We start from the raw sequence: 20,390 nt of genomic DNA, 5'->3' as shown, positions 1-20,390 counted from the left end.
GAGAAAGTCGGATATGCATCACAGTTATTGCTCGCGTGAGGTGGCATTTAAAATTTGTACATCATCCAACATGGTGGTGGATGCATATGTCACACTATTTTGTCACGTTTGCATACAAAGAACTGGAGTGTTTCTGAAGCTTCAGCTGACAACTTGGATGAAATTATAGACACCGTGACATCCTAGATCAGCTTTTGTAAAGACATGTACAGTGGTGCTTGAAAGTTTGTGAACCCTTTAGAATTTTCTATATTTCGGCATAAATATGACCTAAAACAACATCAGGTTTTCACACAAGTCCTAAAAGTAGATAAAGAGAACCCAGTTAAATAAATGAGACAAAAATATTATACTTGGTCATTTATTTCATCTCATCTCATTATCTCTAGCCGCTTTATCCTGTTCTACAGGGTCGCAGGCAAGCTGGAGCCTATCCCAGCTGACTACGGGCGAAAGGCGGGGTACACCCTGGACAAGTCGCCAGGTCATCACAGGGCTGACACATAGACACAAACAACCATTCACACTCACATTCACACCTACGGTCAATTTAGAGTCACCAGTTAACCTAACCTGCATGTCTTTGGACTGTGGGGGAAACCGGAGCACCCGGAGGAAACCCACGCGGACACGGGGAGAACATGCAAACTCCGCACAGAAAGGCCCTCGCCGACCACGGGGCTCGAACCCGGACCTTCTTGCTGTGAGGCGACAGCGCTAACCACTACACCACCGTGCCGCCCCCTGGTCATTTATTTATTGAGGAAAATTATCCAATATTACATATCTGTGAATGGCAAAAGTATGTGAACCTTTGCTTTCAGTATCTAGTGTGACCGCTTTGTGCAGCAATGACTGCAACTAAATGCTTCTGGTAACTTTTGATCAGTCCTGCACACCGGCTTGGAGGAATTTTAGCCCATCCCTCAGTACAGAACAGCTTCAACTCTGGGATGTTGGTGGGTTTTCTCACATGAACTGCTCGCTTCAGGTCCTTCTACAACATTTCGATTGGATTAAGGTCAGGACTTTGACTTGGCCATTCCAAAACTTTAACTTTATTCTTCTTTAACCATTCTTTGGTAGAACAAATTGTGTGCTTAGGGTCATTGTCTCGCTGCATGACCCACCTTCTTTCAAGATTCAGTTCATGGACAGATGTCCTGACATTTTCCTTTAGAATTCGTTGGTATAATTCAGAATTCATTGTTCCATCAATGATGGCAAGCCATCCTGGCCCAGATACAGCAAAATAGGCCCAAACCATGATACTACCACCACCATGTTTCACAGATGGGATAAGGTTCTTATGCTGGAATGCAGTGTTTTCCTTTCTCCAAACATAACGCTTCTCACTTCAACCAGAAAGTTCTATTTGGGTCTCATCCGTCCACAAAACATTTTTCCAATAGCTTTCTGGCTTGTCTACATGATCTTTAGCAAACTGGAGACGAGCAGCAATGTTTTTTGGAGAGCAGTGGCTTTCTCCTTACAACCCTGCCATGCACACCACTGTTGTTCAGTCAAGTCATTAGTTTTCTTTTGTTACAGACATGTAAAAGTTTTTTCCTTTACTTGACATGTTTCAACATGTAACATCAGCTGATGACAAAAGCATGTCACACGAACATCCGGGTGACCCTCTGATGAAGACGGAAGTTACACCGTCGAAACATGTCAGGTAAAGGAAAAAAATTTTACGTCTGTAACAAAAGAAAACTAATGACTTGATTTAATAAGAAGACATAATGAACGTGACACATCTAGTAATTGTTCATCTAGTAATAGTCATTGTTCAGTGTTCTCCTGATGGTGGACTCATGAACATTGGCTAATGTTAATGTGAGAGAGGCCTTCAGTTGCTTAGAAGTTACCCTGGGGTCCTTTGTGACCTCACGGACTATTACATGCCTTGCTCTTGGAGTGATCTTTGTTGATCGACCACTCCTGGGGAGGGTAACAATGGTCTTGAATTTCCTCCATTTGTACACAATCTGTCTGACTGGGGATTGGTAGAGTCCAAACTCTTTAGAGATGGTTTTGTATCCTTTTCCAGCCTGATGAGCATCAACAACACTTTTTCTGAGGTCCTCAGAAATCTCCTTTGTTCGTGCCATGATACACTTCCACAAACATGTGTTGTGAAGATCAGACTTTGCTCAATCCCTGTTCTTTAAATAAAACAGGGTGCCCACTCACACCTGATTGTCATCCCACTGATTGAAAACACCTGACTCTAATTTCACCTTCAAATTCACTGCTAATCCTAGAGTTTCACATACTTTTGCCACTCACAGATATGTAATATTGGATCATTTTCCTCAATAAATAAAGGACCAAGTATAATATTTTTGTCTTATTTGTTTAACTGGGTTCTCTTTTTCTACTTTTAGGACTTGTGAGAAAATTTGATGTTTTAGGTCATATTTATGCAGAAATATAGAAAATTCTAAAGATTTCACAAACTTCAAGTACCACTGTATGTACCAACAAAGACCTACTGTACTTTAATAATAATAATAATAATAATAATAATAATAATAAAAAACATGGCTCGCATCCAGACTAAAGCAACTCCAGTAGGCCAAGGAGAAGGCCTCCAGAAGTGGGAACCGAGCCCTATGCAAGCAGGCCATTAACACACTGACTAAGGGGTCATCCATAATTTTCATCATTATCATGAGCGTACAAACCGTACACGGGGGGGGGGAGGGGGTTAATGACCAGGCATACACTTTTTAAAAATGAAAAAAATGATGATCCGTCAATGTGCGAATCGGCGGCCGCCATGTTAAAAATTTCGCGCCACATCAGTGTTGCCAGCTAGCTCTACACGCTTTCTTTCCTCAATACAACAACAATGGCTGACCCAGATTTTGACCGCATTTACAAATTTGTGAATAGCAGAAATACCACTATTCACAAGACTCCTTCAAACAAGTACGAGCAGTTTTTAAACATTTATTGTTTCCTGCATTCATCTGAGAAGCGGCAGGAGGCAGTTAGGGCAGGACAGGCTGCTTGGAAAGAATCAAAAACGAACGTTTCAAAGCCAAAAGGCAACAGCTCCCCTTAAAAAGACAGTTCCTAATTTTCAATAATCAGACCCTCCAGGATGTTGCGATTTGCAACTTCAACACAAATTCAACCAATCCCCGCGAATTCAGGGCAGGGTTGCAATTATATCCAATCACCGCAACTTTCCCGCAAATTTTACCAATTGTTGGCGTCGTCTTGAGGTGACGTCGACAAACTACCTTCTGCCTTACTTCCAGTGTTGCCAGATTGGGCGGCATCCCACCCAGTTTGGTGGTTTCAAGTGCATTTTGGCGGGTTTTGAACATATTTTGGGCTGGAAAACGTCAGCAGTATCTGGCAACACTGCTTACTTCCGTGTATACGTTCAAGAGAAGCAGCATGTGCGAGTCAGTGTTTATATAGGCTTAAATTCTGTTACTGAAAGTGTGTTATGTTTACAGTGAAGGACTGTGTGCACCTTACATTATTTTTTTTTTACTTAAAACAAGAAATTAATGGCTGCCAACATTTTTGCCAAAATGGTATTTTATTTTCCATTGTTTAGGCAGCTTCAGCATCATACTGTGAGATTCTGTTCAAATTGTTTTTTTTCTTCTATGAAGCCTGAGCCATTTATTTTATTAGTTTATAATTATTGTTTAATTTAGTCTTCAGGAGAGACTGCCTGCACACAGTACTAGTATTAATAGTTTTTTTTTTCCTTACATGAAAGCTGAGGCATTTATATTATATTTTAAGGTAACTTCATGTTGTGTTGTGAGGTTCTATGCACTTTAACTTTTGAACCAACAGGTGCATTTGGATAAGTAAAGTCTATTTTTCTGCATTTTTGTAGTCCTGGTAATCTTTTATATTGGTAAAGTTGTTTATAGGACCATTTCTCAGTGTCTTTGTTTTTTTTAATCAATAGTTTTTCAGTAATAACTTAATATTTAACATATCACTCAATTTTAATCACAAAAAGAGAAAATCGCAACAATTTCTCGCAACTTTCACTTCCTCCCGCAATGTAATCACAACAAAAACCTAAAAAACACTGCAACTTTCATCGCAATTTTTTGGAAAAACCCCCGCAACATCAGACATTTTAGCCCACAACAATCACAAAAAAGGCCCGCAAAATCCTGGGGGGACTGAATAATGAATCACCTGCTTTCTATGAAAACTTCTGGACCTGTCTTGTGTCTTCTTTTCTTCTCTTGTGAATCTTTGTATTGTCCTGTCATCCAATTTTAATAAAAAGTAATACAAGACATGGTTTTATTTTGAATTCCTATTCCACGTAGATCCATCATCATTTTTTTGTCCGCTAATGTACACTTTTTTTGGGGGGGAGGGGGGTTGCTCAAAAGTCTACTCTTTGTAGACTCATGATAATGATGAAAATTATGGATGACCCCTAAGGAAATTAGAATAGCTCAGAGAAGATACACTGAAAAACAGGTTCTCAACCAATGACCATGCATCAGTGTGGAGAGGCCTGCAAGACATTACCAACTACAGGAGACCATCCCCCTGCTGAGGAAAACAAAGACCTGGCTGACAATCTGAATGCTTTCTCCTGCAGGTTGACACATTAACACCCCTCACCCATTCCAGTCCATCAACAGCAGCCACTTATCACACCATTGGTAACCCCCTTCCCCCCCTCCCTGATGCTAAGCCCATGTTTACATTAGACCGTATCAGCGGATCATCAGATTAACGTTTTTAAAACGATTAGTGTGCACACAGCAACACCAATACACGATTTGCGTGCACACAGCAATACCAATACACGGATACGCTCGGCTCCGCAGGCATCCTGCGCTCCAAATCACTCTGCCCTGAACAGCGAGTGCCCTCTGGAGGGTGCGCACTCCGGCCTTGCGCAGCTCACAGAGCACGCGAGTGAAGTGAACAAGCTGTGATTCGGGACTGAGCCGCTGTGTGTGTGATCCCAGCGCATATCACTTACCACTTGCAAGTGGAAGGATGGCAAGCCTAAAGACAATCATAACTACACAATGGGCAGTATTTGCATCAGTATTTGCAGTATTTTCATACTTTTATACTCTTTAATGAAAGGTGATACAAGGCGGAAGTCCGCGCCGTTTTTCAGCAGTCGCGTCACATGATCAACGCCAGCGAATCAGGAAGGTGGATGTCACAGTGATGTTGTCCAATGAGATGCCAGCTAGAGCTCAGCACAGCGTATCCGCGTATTCTGAATGTTTACACAGCACCGGAGCTGACACGATCTGGATTGAATACGTGGACGCTGGCGGATTCCTGTTTCCCGGCGTTTCCAGGCGGTTTAATGTAAACGGACAGTGCATCCACGAAGAAAATGAGACAGATATAGTCTAATGTAAACGTAGCCTAAGACTGCACTTGGAGTATGTGAAGAGGATGCGAGACGGCCTATTCAGAGTCAGAAAATCAGGAAAGCACCAGGCCCAGATGGAGTCTCCCCCTCCTGTCTTAAAGCCTGTGCTGACCAGCTGGCTCCAATTTTTACACAGATCTTCAACACATCCCTACAGAAGTGGGAACCGAGCCCTATGCAAGCAGGCCATTAACACGCTGACTAAGGAAATTAGAATAGTTCAGAGAAGCTACAATAAAAAACCATGTGTCAAGTCCCCTCCTGCTTCAAGTGCTCCATCATTCTGGTCCACATGAAACCCTCAAATCACAGTACTAAATGACTACAGACCTGACACTCTGACCTCTGTGCTCATGAAGTCCTTTGAAGGACTAGTTTTGGCCCACCTGAAGAACATTACAGGTCACCTGCTAGACCCCCTGCAGTTTGTTTACAGGGCAAGCAGGTCAGTAAATGATGCAGTCAACATGGGGCTGCACTACATCTTGGAATATCTTGAATGCCCAGAGACCTATGCAAGAATCCTGTTCATAGACTTCAGCTCAGCGTTCAACAACATAATTCCAGAAGACCTCTCCTTCAAACTATCCTGGCTCACTGTCTCACCTGCCATATGTCAGTGGATCACCAGCTTCCTGACAGGCAGGGAACAGCAAGTAAGGCTGGAGGAAGTCACCCACTATTTTTTGTTAAAGATTTGGTGAGGTCACTTCCACAATCCACATTTCCCTTTAAAATAGCTGAGGAGGGATTCAGATATTTGGAGGTGTTTATTCCCTGCTCCTTCAGGGATCTCTTTCTTAAGAACTTTCAGCTGTTACTAGATAAATCTAAGTCAGACTTGTCCAGATGGGCTGCCCTCCCCTTATCCCTTGCAGGCCGAGTCAGTCTTATTAAGATGGTTATCCTTCTGAAATTTCTGTATTTTTTTCCAAAACATCCCAATCGGTCTCAATAAATCCTTTGTCGCTAATCTCGACCAACAACTTAACGTGGATTTTATGCGCTTCGGATGATTCAGGTCAGCGATTTAATTCATGATTCATTTCACGATTCAGGACAGCGATTCAATTTCAGCACAGTGAATCAATTGATGATTCAGTTCATGATTCAGGACAGCAATTCGGTTCAATCTTGAGACCTGCGACACTGATGATAAACAGTGCCTTTTTTTTTTTTAAACTTCGACTCGATCCAGCCAAAGATCAACTCGAGTAAGTGTAAATATTTCTTCTGTTTCTTATGAGCAGATCCGTTGATGTGTGTGCTGTAGTGCATACACAGGAAAAATGACTGAGCAATTTTTTCCAGAGTTAAAAGTATTTCTCAAAAATAGTTTATTTTGCTCTATTTTGAATTTAGAGAGTAAAATCTGGAGTTGGAGTGGGAGCAAAATTACAGAGTAATGGTTGTGGCTCTGAACTGAGTAAAATAGTACAAGAGTTAATTTCAAGACACACTGAATAGAGTCAAATACCAGAATAAAGTCAAACGCCAGATAAATGAAGATGTTGTAAAAAGCAGTTTTAAAACCGTGTTGGAATGTGTGAAAAAACATTACCTTACCCATTGTGACTTGACTTGATGGGATTAAGAGTTGGCAGTGGGAGGGGTTTTCACTCTCCTCAGTGAATGAATGGAAATTTTTTAAAGTTCTCATTGAATACCCCTCCCACTGCCAACCCTTTATCCCAAAACAATTGGACATAAATTTTTTGATGCCCAGTTAATTGTCCAAATCAATGGAGCAGATTTCAGTTTTTGTGCTTGATACATTCCCAAGACTGAACAGAATCACCTCAAGTGGCCAAAACAGTTGAACAAAATGCATAAGGTCATGCTTTTTTCACACATACCAACATAGTTCTAAAACTGCTTTTTACAACGTCTTCATTTATCTGTTATTTTTTTTAAAGTACAATCATGATATACATAATACATGGATATTATTGCAACTGAACTTGTGCTGAATACAAAAAAAGTCATAGGACTTTGAAAATACTGCTTAGATCTGTTGAAATTGACAAAATCAGAGCATGCCAAAATCATTAGAGTGCTAGAAAATACCCTCAGACCCCAGAGGGTTAAAACTGGCCCATGTGCCAAGCACGATCTACTGCAGTGGAAGGTGCTTCATAGAGCCTATTTCACCAATGCTAAACTTGCTAAAATATATCCCAATCACAGTGATGCTTGTAACCACTGGAAGCAATCTCCAGCTGACCATTCACACATGTTCTGGACATGCTCGAGGCTGACCAACTTTTGGTCTGATATATTCCAAACTCTCAAACAGGCTCTCAATACAAATTTAGAACCAAATCCCTTGACTGCTCTTTTTGGTCTCCCTCCAACCAAAAATTTGCCCATTACTACACAGCATGTCATTGCCTTCACTACCCTGCTGTCCAGGTGTACCATTCTTCTCAAATGGAAACATGTTTCTCCCCCGACTCATAACAGCTGGATACGTGAAATCTTGTGTCTGCAGTTAGAGAAGTTAAGGTTCTCACAAAAGGGATCTCTGGCATCGCATCATAAAACCTGGGGCCCCCTGCTAGCCTATATTAGCAATAATCTTACTATTGTTCCTGATGATGCTGAGGACACTTCTTAAAAGAATTAGCTGCTGGCAAGAGAGAGATACCCCTCCCCCTGTTATTCATTTACTTTATTTTATCTTATTTTACTTTATTTATTTTTATATTATGTAACTCATTAGTCATTTACTGTGGCCACAGCTGACATTGGATGTGTGGTGGGATAGTGGGATTCATGCTGGGGTTTTCTTTCCCTCTAATGCAGACGCTCTGATGTAATGTAAAGCTGATATACTATTTTGTACTGTCTGCAAAAACTGAATAAAAAATAAAAAACCTGTACTATTAAAATGATTGAGTTTTATAATATTAAAACACATAACTTAGAAAGAAGTGACTAAAAGTAATTGATTGGGGGGGGAGCATGTGGGTTGACTCACAAAAGCTCCTTTCATCTCGTTGAAAACCACTCCTTTAAACATCAGTGAAGATGATGGGTCTGTCGGACGCTCATTCTCCAAACGCCAGCCTTCCTGCCTGCAAAACATAAAAACAGTCACACAAACACAGGGTTGAACAGACTAGTAAATATTATGTCCACTTGGTCACTGCTGTGGGGATTTTAATTAGTTGGTGCAACAGAAAAAAACAAAACAAAAAAACAACCAGTGAGGCAGATGGTACAGAAAGCATGTAAAAGTACTTTGTCAGACAAGAGAAAGGTCATTCCACATGCACAACACTGGGAAATACTTTTTACTTTTGTTTTATGGACAGTTAACATTTGAATATCACTTTACATAATATGAAGAGGTGTGAGTAAGCCTGGCTTTTAATCCTACTCCTGCCCACTCTGGAAGGAACTCCTCCCAAAAGGTTTGTTGTCCTTTAAAGCTAAATAAATGTTCGATAAAAATCCTTCCACTGTTGCAGAGTTGTGTCAAAGAATACTTTTGGTGCAGCAGGATGCTATCCAATCACACTCTGCTTGTTTAATGTCAGATCAGCGGCACATGACAGGTCAAAGATGCCAATCTAGACTCATTTTTGGAATCTACTGTGACTGGAGTTGAACATGGTGTAAAAACCTCCCAGATGTTGCTGTTGACATCTCATCCATAAGTTATACAGAGCTTCCATGCCACACATGCTCTCCATTTCAAGGTAAATCATTTTAGCTGGGCTACCAGCTCATCCATACAATTGCATTTTCACAAATGGTACATCCTTGAACAGCATAACATGATACAAAGATTTACTATTTTGTATATTTATTGCAACAATTTATTTACTTTCTTGAACAGTTTAGCGTTAAAAACATTTAAGGTGGAAATTTGTAGCCTGTGTATTGCTGTTAATTCAAGTGTGATTGGTCACATTCTTGCTGCAAAAATAAAACAATGAAAATAGTGATGTCCTGAATGTTTTTTTTTAAGCATGGAAAAGACGACTAGTCACCTACTTTTTGAAATCACTGGTTGAATAGTAAAACATAGTAGCCATTCAACCATTAAAATACATCAATAGTATGATTTCACATGGAAGGTGATAACTATGTTTAAAAATTCTGTACCAGAAGTCCAGCTCTCGTAAGCAGGGGAAGAAGACAGCATCAAGATAGATGGACAGAAGGTTCTGGAAATCTGTAGCATTCTGAGTGGAGAATGGGTACATTGTGTAGTCACTAGCTGAGGAGTAGAGAACAGTGCAGTTAGTCCCTCTGTTTTTCACTGCATGTCTCTCTCCGTCTCTCACACAAACACACAATAAAACTTTATAACAGTAATAAAATAATTATGAAAAGTTGATAGGGCTTTAAAGATTTGGAATACAATAATTAAGAATGTAAATTTTGTCAAATACTTTCAACAGTTTTCCATCCTCAACTAGTCAGTGATTAACCAGTAAACCTCAAATTAAACCTATTGTTTCACATTGCTTATACAGGTGCATCTCAAACAATTAGAATATTGTGAAAAAGTTAAATTTTTCTCATAATTTAATTAAAAAAGTAACCTTTCAAATATTTCATATTCATTACATGTAAAGTGAAATATTTCAAGCATTTATTTATTTATTTATTTATTATGGCGTATAGCTCAGGAAAATCAGAAATTCAGTATCTCAAATTATTAAAATATTTACCAAGATCAATCTAAAAAGGATTTACAATACAGAAATGTCCAACTTCTGAAAAGTATACACCCATGTACAACCCCAATTCCAAACAAATTGGAATGCTGTGTAAACTGTAAATAAATAAGAATGTGATAATATGCAAAATCATGGAAACCTGATATTTCATTGAAAATAGTACAAAGACAACATTATCAAATATTCATCTCATCTCATTATCTCTAGCCGCATTATCCTGTTCTACAGGGTCGCAGGCAAGCTGGAGCCTATCCCAGCTGACTACGGGCGAAAGGCGGGGTACACCCTGGACAAGTCGCCAGGTCATCACAGGGCTGACACATAGACACAGACAACCATTCACACTCAATTTAGAATCACCAGTTAACCTAACCTGCATGTCTTTGGACTGTGGGGGAAACCGGAGCACCCGGAGGAAACCCACGCTGACACGGGGAGAACATGCAAACTCCGCACAGAAAGGCCCTCGCCTCGCTTCTTGTTGTGAGGCGAAAGCACTAACCACTACACCACCGTGCCGCCCACATATCAAATATTGAAACTGAGAAATATCATTATTTTTTGAAACATATATGTTCATTTTGAATTTGATGTCAGCAACGCATTTCAAAAGAGTTGGAACGGGGCATGTTTACCACTGTGTTGCATCACCTCTACTTTTAACAACACTCTGTAAACGTTTGGGAACTGAGGAGACCAGTTGCTGAAGTTTTGACAGAGAAATGTCCCATTATTGCATGACATACAATTTCAGTTGCTCAATAGTTCAGGGTCTCCTTTGTTGTATTTTGCGCTTCATAATGTGCCAAATGTTTTAAATGGGAGACAGGTCTGGACTGCAGGCAGGCCAGTTTAGCACCGTGGCTATTTTACTATGGAGCCATGCAGTTTTAATATGTGCAGAAAGTGGTTTGGTATCGTCTTGCGGAAAGAAGGAAGGCCTTCCCTGAAACAGATTTTGTCTGGATGGCAGCATATTACAACCCTGATTCCAAAAAAGTTGGGACAAAGTACAAATTGTAAATAAAAACGGAATGCAATAATTTACAAATCTCAAAAACTGATATTGTATTCACAATAGAACAGACAACATATCAGATGTCGAAAGTGAGACATTTTGAAATTTCATGCCAAATATTGGCTCATTTGAAATTTCATGACAGCAACACATCTCAAAAAAGTTGGGACAGGGGCAATAAAAGGGTGGAAAAGTTAAAGGTACAAAAAAGGAACAGCTGGAGGACCAAATTGCAACTCATTAGGTCAATTGGTCATTAACATGACTGGGTATAAAAAGAGTATCTTGGAATGGCAGCGGCTCTCAGAAGTAAAGATGGGAAGAGGATCACCAATCATTCTGCGCTGACAAATAGTGGAGCAATATCAGAAAGGAGTTTGACAGTGTAAAATTGCAGAGTTTGAACATAATCATCATTTACAGTGCATAATATCATCAAAAGATTCAGAGAATCTGGAAGAATCTCTGTGTGTAAGGGTCAAGGCCGGAAGGCCATACTGGGTGCCCGTGATCTTCAGGCCCTTAGACGGCACTGCATCACATACAGGCATGCTTCTCTATTGGAAATCACAAAATGAGCTCAGGAATATTTCCAGAGAACATTATCTGTGAACACAATTCACCGTGCCATCCACCGTTGCCAGCTAAAACTCTATAGTTCAAAGAAGAAGCCGTATCTAAACATGATCCAGAAGCACAGACGTCTTCTCTGGGCCAAGGCTCATTTAAAATGGATTGTGGCAAAGTGGAAAACTGTTCTGTGGTCAGATGAATCGAAATTTGAAGTTCTTTATGGAAATCAGGGACGCCGTGTCATTCGGACTAAAGAGGAGAAGGACGACCCGAGTTATCATCAGCGCTCAGTTCAGAAGCCTGCATCTCTGATGGTATGGGGTTGCATTAGTGCGTGTGGCATGGGCAGCTTACACATCTGGAAAGACACCATCAATGCTGAAAGGTATATCCAGGTTATAGAGCAACATATACTCCCATCCAGACGACGTCTCTTTCAGGGAAGACCTTGCATTTTCCAACATGACAATGCCAAACCACATACTGCATCAATTACAGCATCATGGCTGCGTAGAAGAAGGGTCCGGGTACTGAACTGGCCAGCCTGCAGTCCAGATCTTTCACCCATAGAAAACATTTGGCGCATCATAAAACGGAAGATATGACAAAAAAGACCTAAGACAGTTGAGCAACTAGAATCCTACATTAGACAAGAACGGGTTAACATTCCTATCCCTAAACTTGAGCAACTTGTCTCCTCAGTCCCCAGACGTTTACAGACTGTTGTAAAGAGGAAAGGGGATGTCTCACAGTGGTAAACATGCCCTTGTCCCAACTTTTTTCAGATGTGTTGTCATGAAATTTAAAATCACCTAATTTTTCTCTATAAATGATACATTTTCTCAGTTTAAACATTTGATATGTCATCTATGTTCTATTCTGAATAAAATATGGAATTTTGAAACTTCCACATTGCATTCTGTTTTTATTTACAATTTGTACTTTGTCCCAACTTTTTTGGAATCAGGGTTGTACTCTGAAACATTGTATATATCATTCAGCATTAATGATGCCTTCCCAGATGTACAAGCTCCCCATGTCATGTGCACTAATGCCCCCTCATACCATCACAGATGCTGGATTTTGAACTGTGCACTGACAACAAGCCGGATGGTCCCTCTCCTCTTTAGCCTGGATGACGTGGTGTTCATGATTTCTAAAAAGAATTTCTACTTCTGATTCGTCAAAACTTGACAATGTTTCACTTCACCTCAGTCCACTGTAAAAACACTCAGGCCCAGAGAAGGTGGCGGTGTTTCTGGATATTGTTTATATCTGGTTTTAACTTGCATTTGTGGATGCAGTAATGAACTGTTTTCACAGACGATCGTTTTCTGAAGTGTTCCTGAGCCCATACAGTGATTTCCAATACAGACACGTATCTGCTTTTAATGCAGTGTCTCCTGAGGGCCTGAAGATCACAGGCATCCAATGCCAGTTTTCAGCCTTGTCTCTTGCATACAGAGATTTCTCCAGATTCTCTGAATCTTTTAATGATATTATGCACCATAGATTATGTGATCCCCAAATTCTTTGCAATTTAATAGTGAGGAATGTTATTCTTAAATTGTTGCACTGTTTGCCCACACAGACTTTCACAGAGTGGTGAACCCCTCCCCATCCTTACTTCTGAGAGACTCTGCCTCTCTGGGATGCTCTTTTTATACCCAGTCATGTTACTGACCTGTTGCCAATTAACCAAATTATTTATTATTATTATTATTATTATTATTATTATTGTTAGCAGTACACAACTTTTTCAGTCTTTTGTTGCCCCGTCCCAACTTTTCTGAAACATGTTGCTGACATCAAATTCAAAATGAGCATATATTTTGCAAAAAACAATTAAATTTACAGTTTCAGTGTTTGATTTGTTGCCTTTGTACTATTTTCAATGAAATATAGGGTTTCCATGATTTGCAAATTATCGCATTTTGGTTTTATTTATGTTTTACACAGTGGCCCAACTGTTTTGGAATTGGGGTTGTATATTTATACACCCCCAGACTTGGCTGAGGCTTCTTTATCATGAATTACTGCATCAATGCTGCGTGGCATGGAAATGATCAGCCTGTGGTACTGCTGAGGTGTTACTGAAGCCCAGGTTGCTTTGATAGTGGCCTTCAGCTCATCTATATTTTTAGGTCGAGTGTTTCTCATCTTCCGGTTGAAGGTGGCCAATCAAGCACAGTAATATCATAGTCAGCAAACCATTTGGTAGTAGTTTTGGCACTGTGGGCAGGTGCTAAGTCCTGCTAGAAAAGGAAATTGGCATCTCCATAAAGCTTGTCAGCAAATGGAGCATGAAGTGTTCCAAAATCTCCTGGTAGATGTTTGCGTTGACTTTGGACTTGAAAAACACAGTGAATCAACACCAGAAGATGACATGGTACCCCAAATAATCACAGACTGCAGACCACTGAGCAACAGTACAGTTCTTTCTCTCCTTAGCCCAGGTAAGACACTTTGAATAATAATAATAATAATAATAATAATAATAATAATAATAATAATAATAATAATGTTACATTTATATAGTGCTTTTCTCAAACTCAAGAAAACAAAACAAAGAAAACAGAACACATACAAAAAAAAGAGCAAACCATGGTAAGTTTATGCAGAGGTGGAGGAGAAGTCTTCATGAAATAGAAAGGTTCTGAGGTGTGATTTGAAGAAAGGAAGGGAAGAGTAGTACCGGAGGGGTTGAGGGAGGGAATTCCAGAGCTTGGGGGTCATGGCGCAGAAGGATCTGCCACCCAAGGTAGAGTCTCTGGTGCAGGGGGCAGCAAGGAGAATATGGCTAGTGGATCTGAGAGAGCAGGATGGAGTGTAAGGGGTCAGAAGGTCACAGATGTAAGGAGGAGCAAGGTTATGGAGGGCTTTGAAGGGGAGTGGTAGGAGTTTATACTTAATTCGGGACAAAACACAGAGCCAGTGAAGCTGAGAAAGAATGGGGGGGGGGTGATATGAGCAGATCATTTGGTATGGGTGAAGAGTCTCACTGCACAGTTCTGAATGTATTTTAGTCTTTGAAGGAATTTAGTAGGGAGGCCAGTAAGAAGGGAGTTGCAATAATCTAGGCAGGACATAATGAAGGAGTATGAGCATCACTAGTGGAAAGGAAGGGGTGAAGGTGGGCAGTGTTCCAGAGGTGGAAGAAAGCAGTCTTGGTGAGGGATTTAATGTGGGGATCAAAGTTGAGTGAGGAGTCAAGCAGTATTCCAAGGTTTCTGACAACAGGTGAAGATTTAACAAGTGCACTGTCAATGTTAAAACTGACGCTGAAAGGTTTGGACAATGGAGATTTGGGGCCCATAAGCATGATTTCTGTTTTATCTGTAAGTTTTAGAAAATTATTATGCATCCACAACTTTAGGTCTGATAGACAGTCACTGAGGGAACTGGGGGTGGGGTGGGGGGTGTCAGTGGGGGAGGCTGTCATGAGATATAACTGAATATCATCAGTGTAGCAATGAAAGTGAAGACCATGGCTACGAATAATTTGGCCAAGGGGCAGGATGTATATAAAGAAGAGGACGGGTCCAAGAACAGAACCTTGGGGGGACACCCAAGTAACAGGGGATGTGGAAGACTTGTGTGGACCCAGTGTGACAAATTGTCATCTGTTGGTGAAGTAGGACCAAAACCAGTGGAGGGCTATGTCTGTGATACCAACAACTGACAGACAGATGAGTGTGTCATGACTGATGGTGTCAAATGCAGCAGATTAGTCAAGGAGAATGAGAATGTTAAGGGAACCACTATCAGCAGACAGGAGGATGTCATTTACCACTTGCAAGAAAACAGTTTCTGTGCTGTGATGTGTGTGGAAACCAGATTGAAAGGGCTCAGATTGTTTTCAATGAGAAAGGAATAACATTGTGAAGCAACCACTCTTTCCAGTACTTTTGCTAAAAAGCGGAGATTGGTCGATAGTTAGACAGAGAGGTTGGATCTAAATCAGGCTTCTTTAAAATGGGGGTAACTGCAGCCATTTTGAGGGCAGTGGGAACACCAGAGTTGAGGCACAAGTTAACCAGCAATGCAATTAGTTCACAGATGTCATGGAGGTTTGAGAAGTTTATCAACAGTCCTGAAGAGTGTTTTCAGCCTAAACTTAAAACCATTTATGATTGATGAGTAGTAGTTAGAACAGGCAGCATTTAAAGCATGCCTATACATATGGATGTGCTCAGTGTAGAGCAATGAGTGGACAGTAAGACTGGTTTTCTTATGCAGGCACTCAAGACACTGGCCAGTGGACTTCATTACGCTGAGCTCAGGGGTGAACCAGGGACAGGTGTGGGTGGCAGGGACAAGCCTATTCTTTACAGGGGCCAAGTCATCCAGCAAGCTAGAAAGAGTGTCATTGTAAATGGCAACCAGACTGTCAGGGAAGGAGAGCTCATCATGTAGGTCAGACAGGGATGATGCCTGTGTAGAAGCAGCAAAGAGGTTGTGGTTAATAGACCTAATATTCCAGTAGGTGACAGACATTTTCTCAGAGGAGGGAGGAGGAACGGTAGGATGGAAACTGAATGCAATAAGCTTATGGTCAGAGATACAAAAGACAGAGATGTCATTTAGACCAGTGGAACAAAGCTGGTCAAGAGTGTGACCTTGATTATGGATGGAGAAGTCAACATGCTGCATCAGGTTAAAACAATCCAAAACAGAGATGAACTCAGAGGTGTAAGAACATTTGGTATCAGCATGGATGTTAAAGTCAGTAAGCATAATTACAGCAGGACAAAGAGGTAAGATAACTGAGGAGTTCATTCAATTCCGACAAAAAAAAAATTAGCAAATGGTTTAGTGGGCTGATAAACTAACATCAGCTTTAGGGCAGGGGCTGAAACAATCTTTAAAGCAATGTATTCAAAAGATGTCACATTGAACAGTGCGAGTTCTTTAACGGTCCGAGCAATACACCAGTCAACCCACACCTTCTCCCTACTGATCTGGGTTTAGATAAGTAGCAATAAGCAGGGGGAGTCAGCATGTTTAAGTGTACGCATTCACCAGGTTGTTGCCAGGTTTCTGAGAGACAAAATGTCCATTTTCTTCTGGAGGATGAGGTTGTTGATTAATGAGGTTTTACTGGCAATGGCTCGTGCATTCAAGTGGGCGACATTAAAGTAACGATGAATTGGAGGGGAAGGAGCAGCCAGTATAGACCCTTTTCAGTCATGTGACCTTCGTAAACGCGACCGCCATTTTGGACATGTAGTGGACTTCGGCTCGAATCGGTTTGAATGCGAGGAAGGCGACAAACGAAAAACATAAAAGAAAAAGGAGCGAGATGCAGAAAACACCTTCACTATCCAGCGACGTAGGGCATTTACAGGGCGAGCAGAGGGAGAGGTATTTGCAAAAATTGAGGTTAGCAGGCTTAGAGAACGACGTTTACCTGCTTCCACCAGGATTGTTCACTGACGTACGGAAGTACACGAAGCCCTCGTCTTTACCTGACTTCGGCCCACATGATCTGTATACCTATGTCGTTAAAAACCCATCGCCATACACAGGTATTGATCTGAAAGCGTATAAGAGTTTGGATGCCTACAAATATTTTGTGTCAGGCTGGGTAACATGCTTACATCAGTGGGTTGTCCCTGGAGCCGGTGGTCGCCATCTTATTACAGCTAAGGTTTGTTCACATTTTCATTTACTTTCGGTCCTCAGGATAAACAAAATGTTATTAAATGTCATTGAAATAACTTCTTAGTCTGTTGAGACATGGCCCGTTATAAATTTGCTGTTACCAGGCAATGACCAAGAACTGTATCATTAGGGTCGGTGTCTGTGTTGTAGCAGTGTACTAGCAGCTAGCTGTTAGCACTAGCTAATGTCAACAACATAGTACCTAGTATGTTACTGTAGCAATGTTTACGTTCAGTCATTTGGATGACTGTTAAAACCTTTCAGTCTCAAGTTTTTCCTTTACTGTATTTACTAGTTTACTGTAATTATGATCCGGCAGCTATTTACACCGGATCCAGTGTAAATAGCTGCCGGAGCCAACGTCCGAGCTTGCCGGAGCGTGCTCCGGCTTGCCCCCAGCTCCCAGCCGGAGCGCGCTCCGGCAAGCTCGGACGTTGGCTCCGGCAGCTATTTACACTGGATCCGGTGTAAATAGCTGCCGGATCATAATTACAGTAAACTAGTAAATACAGTAAAGGAAAAACTTGAGACTAAAAGGTTTTAACAGTCATCCAAATGACTGAACGTAAACATTGCTACAGTAACATACTAGCTACTATGTTGTTGACATTAGCTAGTCAACAATAGCTACTACAGAAGAACAAAGAGGTTACAATGGGTTATTTTAACCTATTTGGTTACACACTCGCTGCCACAGAATGTTAACAGCAATGTAATGCCTTTTCTGGCTAATTTTATTCGTCTTACCTCCAACAAAGTGATCACTACACAAGCGTTGGTATGCCGCTATCCATCTTCTCCGTCGGTCAGCATCTGTCGGGATCCAATTAAATGATAAACCTTGCCTTGTTTGTTGGTGGTTACTACATTCAGGTGCACAACAATATAGTGGCATGATGGAAGTCTTGCTGAAAGTAAAAACTTTCTTTGCTGCCGTTCCTCAATGTTGGCTGTGGTAAACTACTGGTAGTACACGTCCAAAATGGCGGCCGCGTTTGTCGTGACGTCACGTGAAAAGGGTCTATAGGAAGACAATTAAGATGGTCATTTCTTCCTCTACTGCCTTTTTTGGGGTTCAATGAGCATAAGTACACAGAGTTGGAATTTGAGCATCACATCTGTAGATAAGCGACAGTCCTCTTTTGGAGCAGTGTATGTAATGCAGGCGACAAGTAATTCCAAGCGAGTGACATAGGTTAAAAGACACCGAGTCCAGAGGGGCATGATGACAAAAGTTTGAGATCAGCCGAGGTGTATAAAGGCTGCATTGCCAGGTGGTACACATGTACAGCACAATACCAGACCATGAAAAGCAGGCTGAGAAGGTTTTAATACAGATGCCAGCAGTAGTCATGACAAATGCCAGACAGTAGAGCTGTCATATACGTGACACCATACTAATGCTGCATGTTAGCCAACCAAACTCCCAACACAACCCAGCTAGAACTATGATCAACGCAGGTTTAATGCACTTACCACAGAAACACACTGATAACAACGAGGCAAGAGGGGAGAGACACACTCACCACAGATGTCACTGAAGGAGAAATAAGAGGGCTTATACAGGTGAGAAGTGTGCTAGGAGATATCAACAGGAGTGAACTGGCAGAGCAAGTGTACAGTCTAGCAAATATCAGCAATTGCAGCGATTTAGTCCATAGTATCAGCAAAAGTTCAGCAGAAGCAGTATAGCAGTAAAACTTCAGCAAAACACCAGACAGTAGAGGTGAAAGTAATCCGATAGTGTCCTAGGAGTCTCCAAATGAAAAACGGTTGCAGGAAACACCGGTGAGTAGTGGCACCCAGATGTGCAGTGTTCATTCAACCGGAAGAGGAAGTGTGCAACCGAAAGACTGCACATGAAGCTATCAGGCTTCTGACGTTGTCTCTAGTTCAGGAGTGGCTTGATATTCGGAATGTGACACTTGTAGTCCCTTTCCTGAAGGCGTCTGTGCGTGATTGCTCTTGATGCACTGACACTAGCCTCAGTCCACTCCTGGTGAAGCTCTCCCAAGTTCTTGAATCAACTTTTCTTGACAATCCTCTTAAGGCTGTGGTCACTCCTGTTGCTTGTGCACCTTTTCCACCTAGCCTTTTCAGCAATGACCTTCTGTGGAAGGTATCAATGATCATTTTCTGGACAACTGTCAAGTCAGTAATCTTCCCCAGGATTGTGGTTGTGTGTACCAAACTTGACTGAGATACATGGTTATTCATACTGCTTTACTCAAACTCAAAATGAAATACTCCCAATATTGAGTTTTTTTTTTTTTGCACTGTAGGCCATAATTATCAAAATTAAAAGAGAAAAATGCTCAAAACATTTGAGTTTACATGTAATGAGTCTAGGACATATTACATTTTCACTTTCTTAAATAACTGATGGAAAATACTGAAAATCATGATATTCTGATTGTTTGAGATGCACTAGTATTTTACAGACAACTCAAATGGTCCACTCACGTAAACTAACAAATCATTTAAATATCAAACAGTTTATTGTAAATAGAGATTTTGACTGATAACTTTGAATAATGTGTTGCTGATTAATGGTTAATAATTCTACCAGAGTTGGATCCATACAAGTCAACTAATCTCAGTTACATTTCCAATCTTCTATTTTTTTCTTCAAGTTTCTGAATGTGTCGTCACTTCAAACACAATTGTATCCGACTTCCAACTCCTCTTAAGCCCTTTAAATCTGGTTTCAGTTCCTTTTACAGTATCAAAACTGCACTGCTTAAGATTACCAATTATCCCTCCTGCTGACTCTGTACATTTGACCCTGGACATCATTTTTCATTCAATTTTACTGAAGAAATTGCCCTCCATTGGAATCTTAAGGCCAAAGTATACTTTCACTGACAGTCTGCACACGGTGCACATAGTGCCAATCAATCAGCACCCAAGTTTTGTGCCCATGTGGACTCATGCACATTGACTGCTCATGTGCAAAACTGAGCATGTAGTAATACACCAGTCCAGTAGTGGCAGTGAGAACGGGTTCAACTTGCGTGCTGAGACACGTCCGCAA

At 41.0% G+C, this 20,390-nt stretch overlaps 1 protein-coding gene across 9 annotated transcripts in view; it reads right to left on the bottom strand.

Moving 5' to 3' along the window:
- Nucleotides 1–20,390, bottom strand: part of pitrm1 (pitrilysin metallopeptidase 1) — a 333,676-nt gene that overhangs the window by 209,318 nt on the left and 103,968 nt on the right. For 4 of the 9 annotated variants that reach the window (XM_060905918.1, XM_060905920.1, XM_060905919.1 and 1 more), the window contains 2 exons: nucleotides 9,521–9,635; nucleotides 8,388–8,484 (listed from right to left, as the gene is read on the bottom strand). In XM_060905918.1, coding sequence (XP_060761901.1) covers nucleotides 8,388–8,484; nucleotides 9,521–9,635 — 212 coding nt within the window. Of the gene's footprint in view, nucleotides 1–8,387; nucleotides 8,485–9,520; nucleotides 9,636–18,103; nucleotides 18,169–18,882; nucleotides 19,149–20,390 lie in introns of those variants that run through there. The other 5 variants (XM_060905925.1, XM_060905926.1, XM_060905923.1 and 2 more) reach the window with 4 other exon arrangements.

Source organism: Neoarius graeffei, chromosome 23 (genome assembly GCF_027579695.1).
Source record: "Neoarius graeffei isolate fNeoGra1 chromosome 23, fNeoGra1.pri, whole genome shotgun sequence".
Lineage (NCBI taxonomy): Eukaryota > Metazoa > Chordata > Actinopteri > Siluriformes > Ariidae > Neoarius > Neoarius graeffei.
The sequence above is the reverse complement of the archived record's forward strand: the minus strand, read 5'-3'. Positions and strand labels throughout refer to the sequence as shown.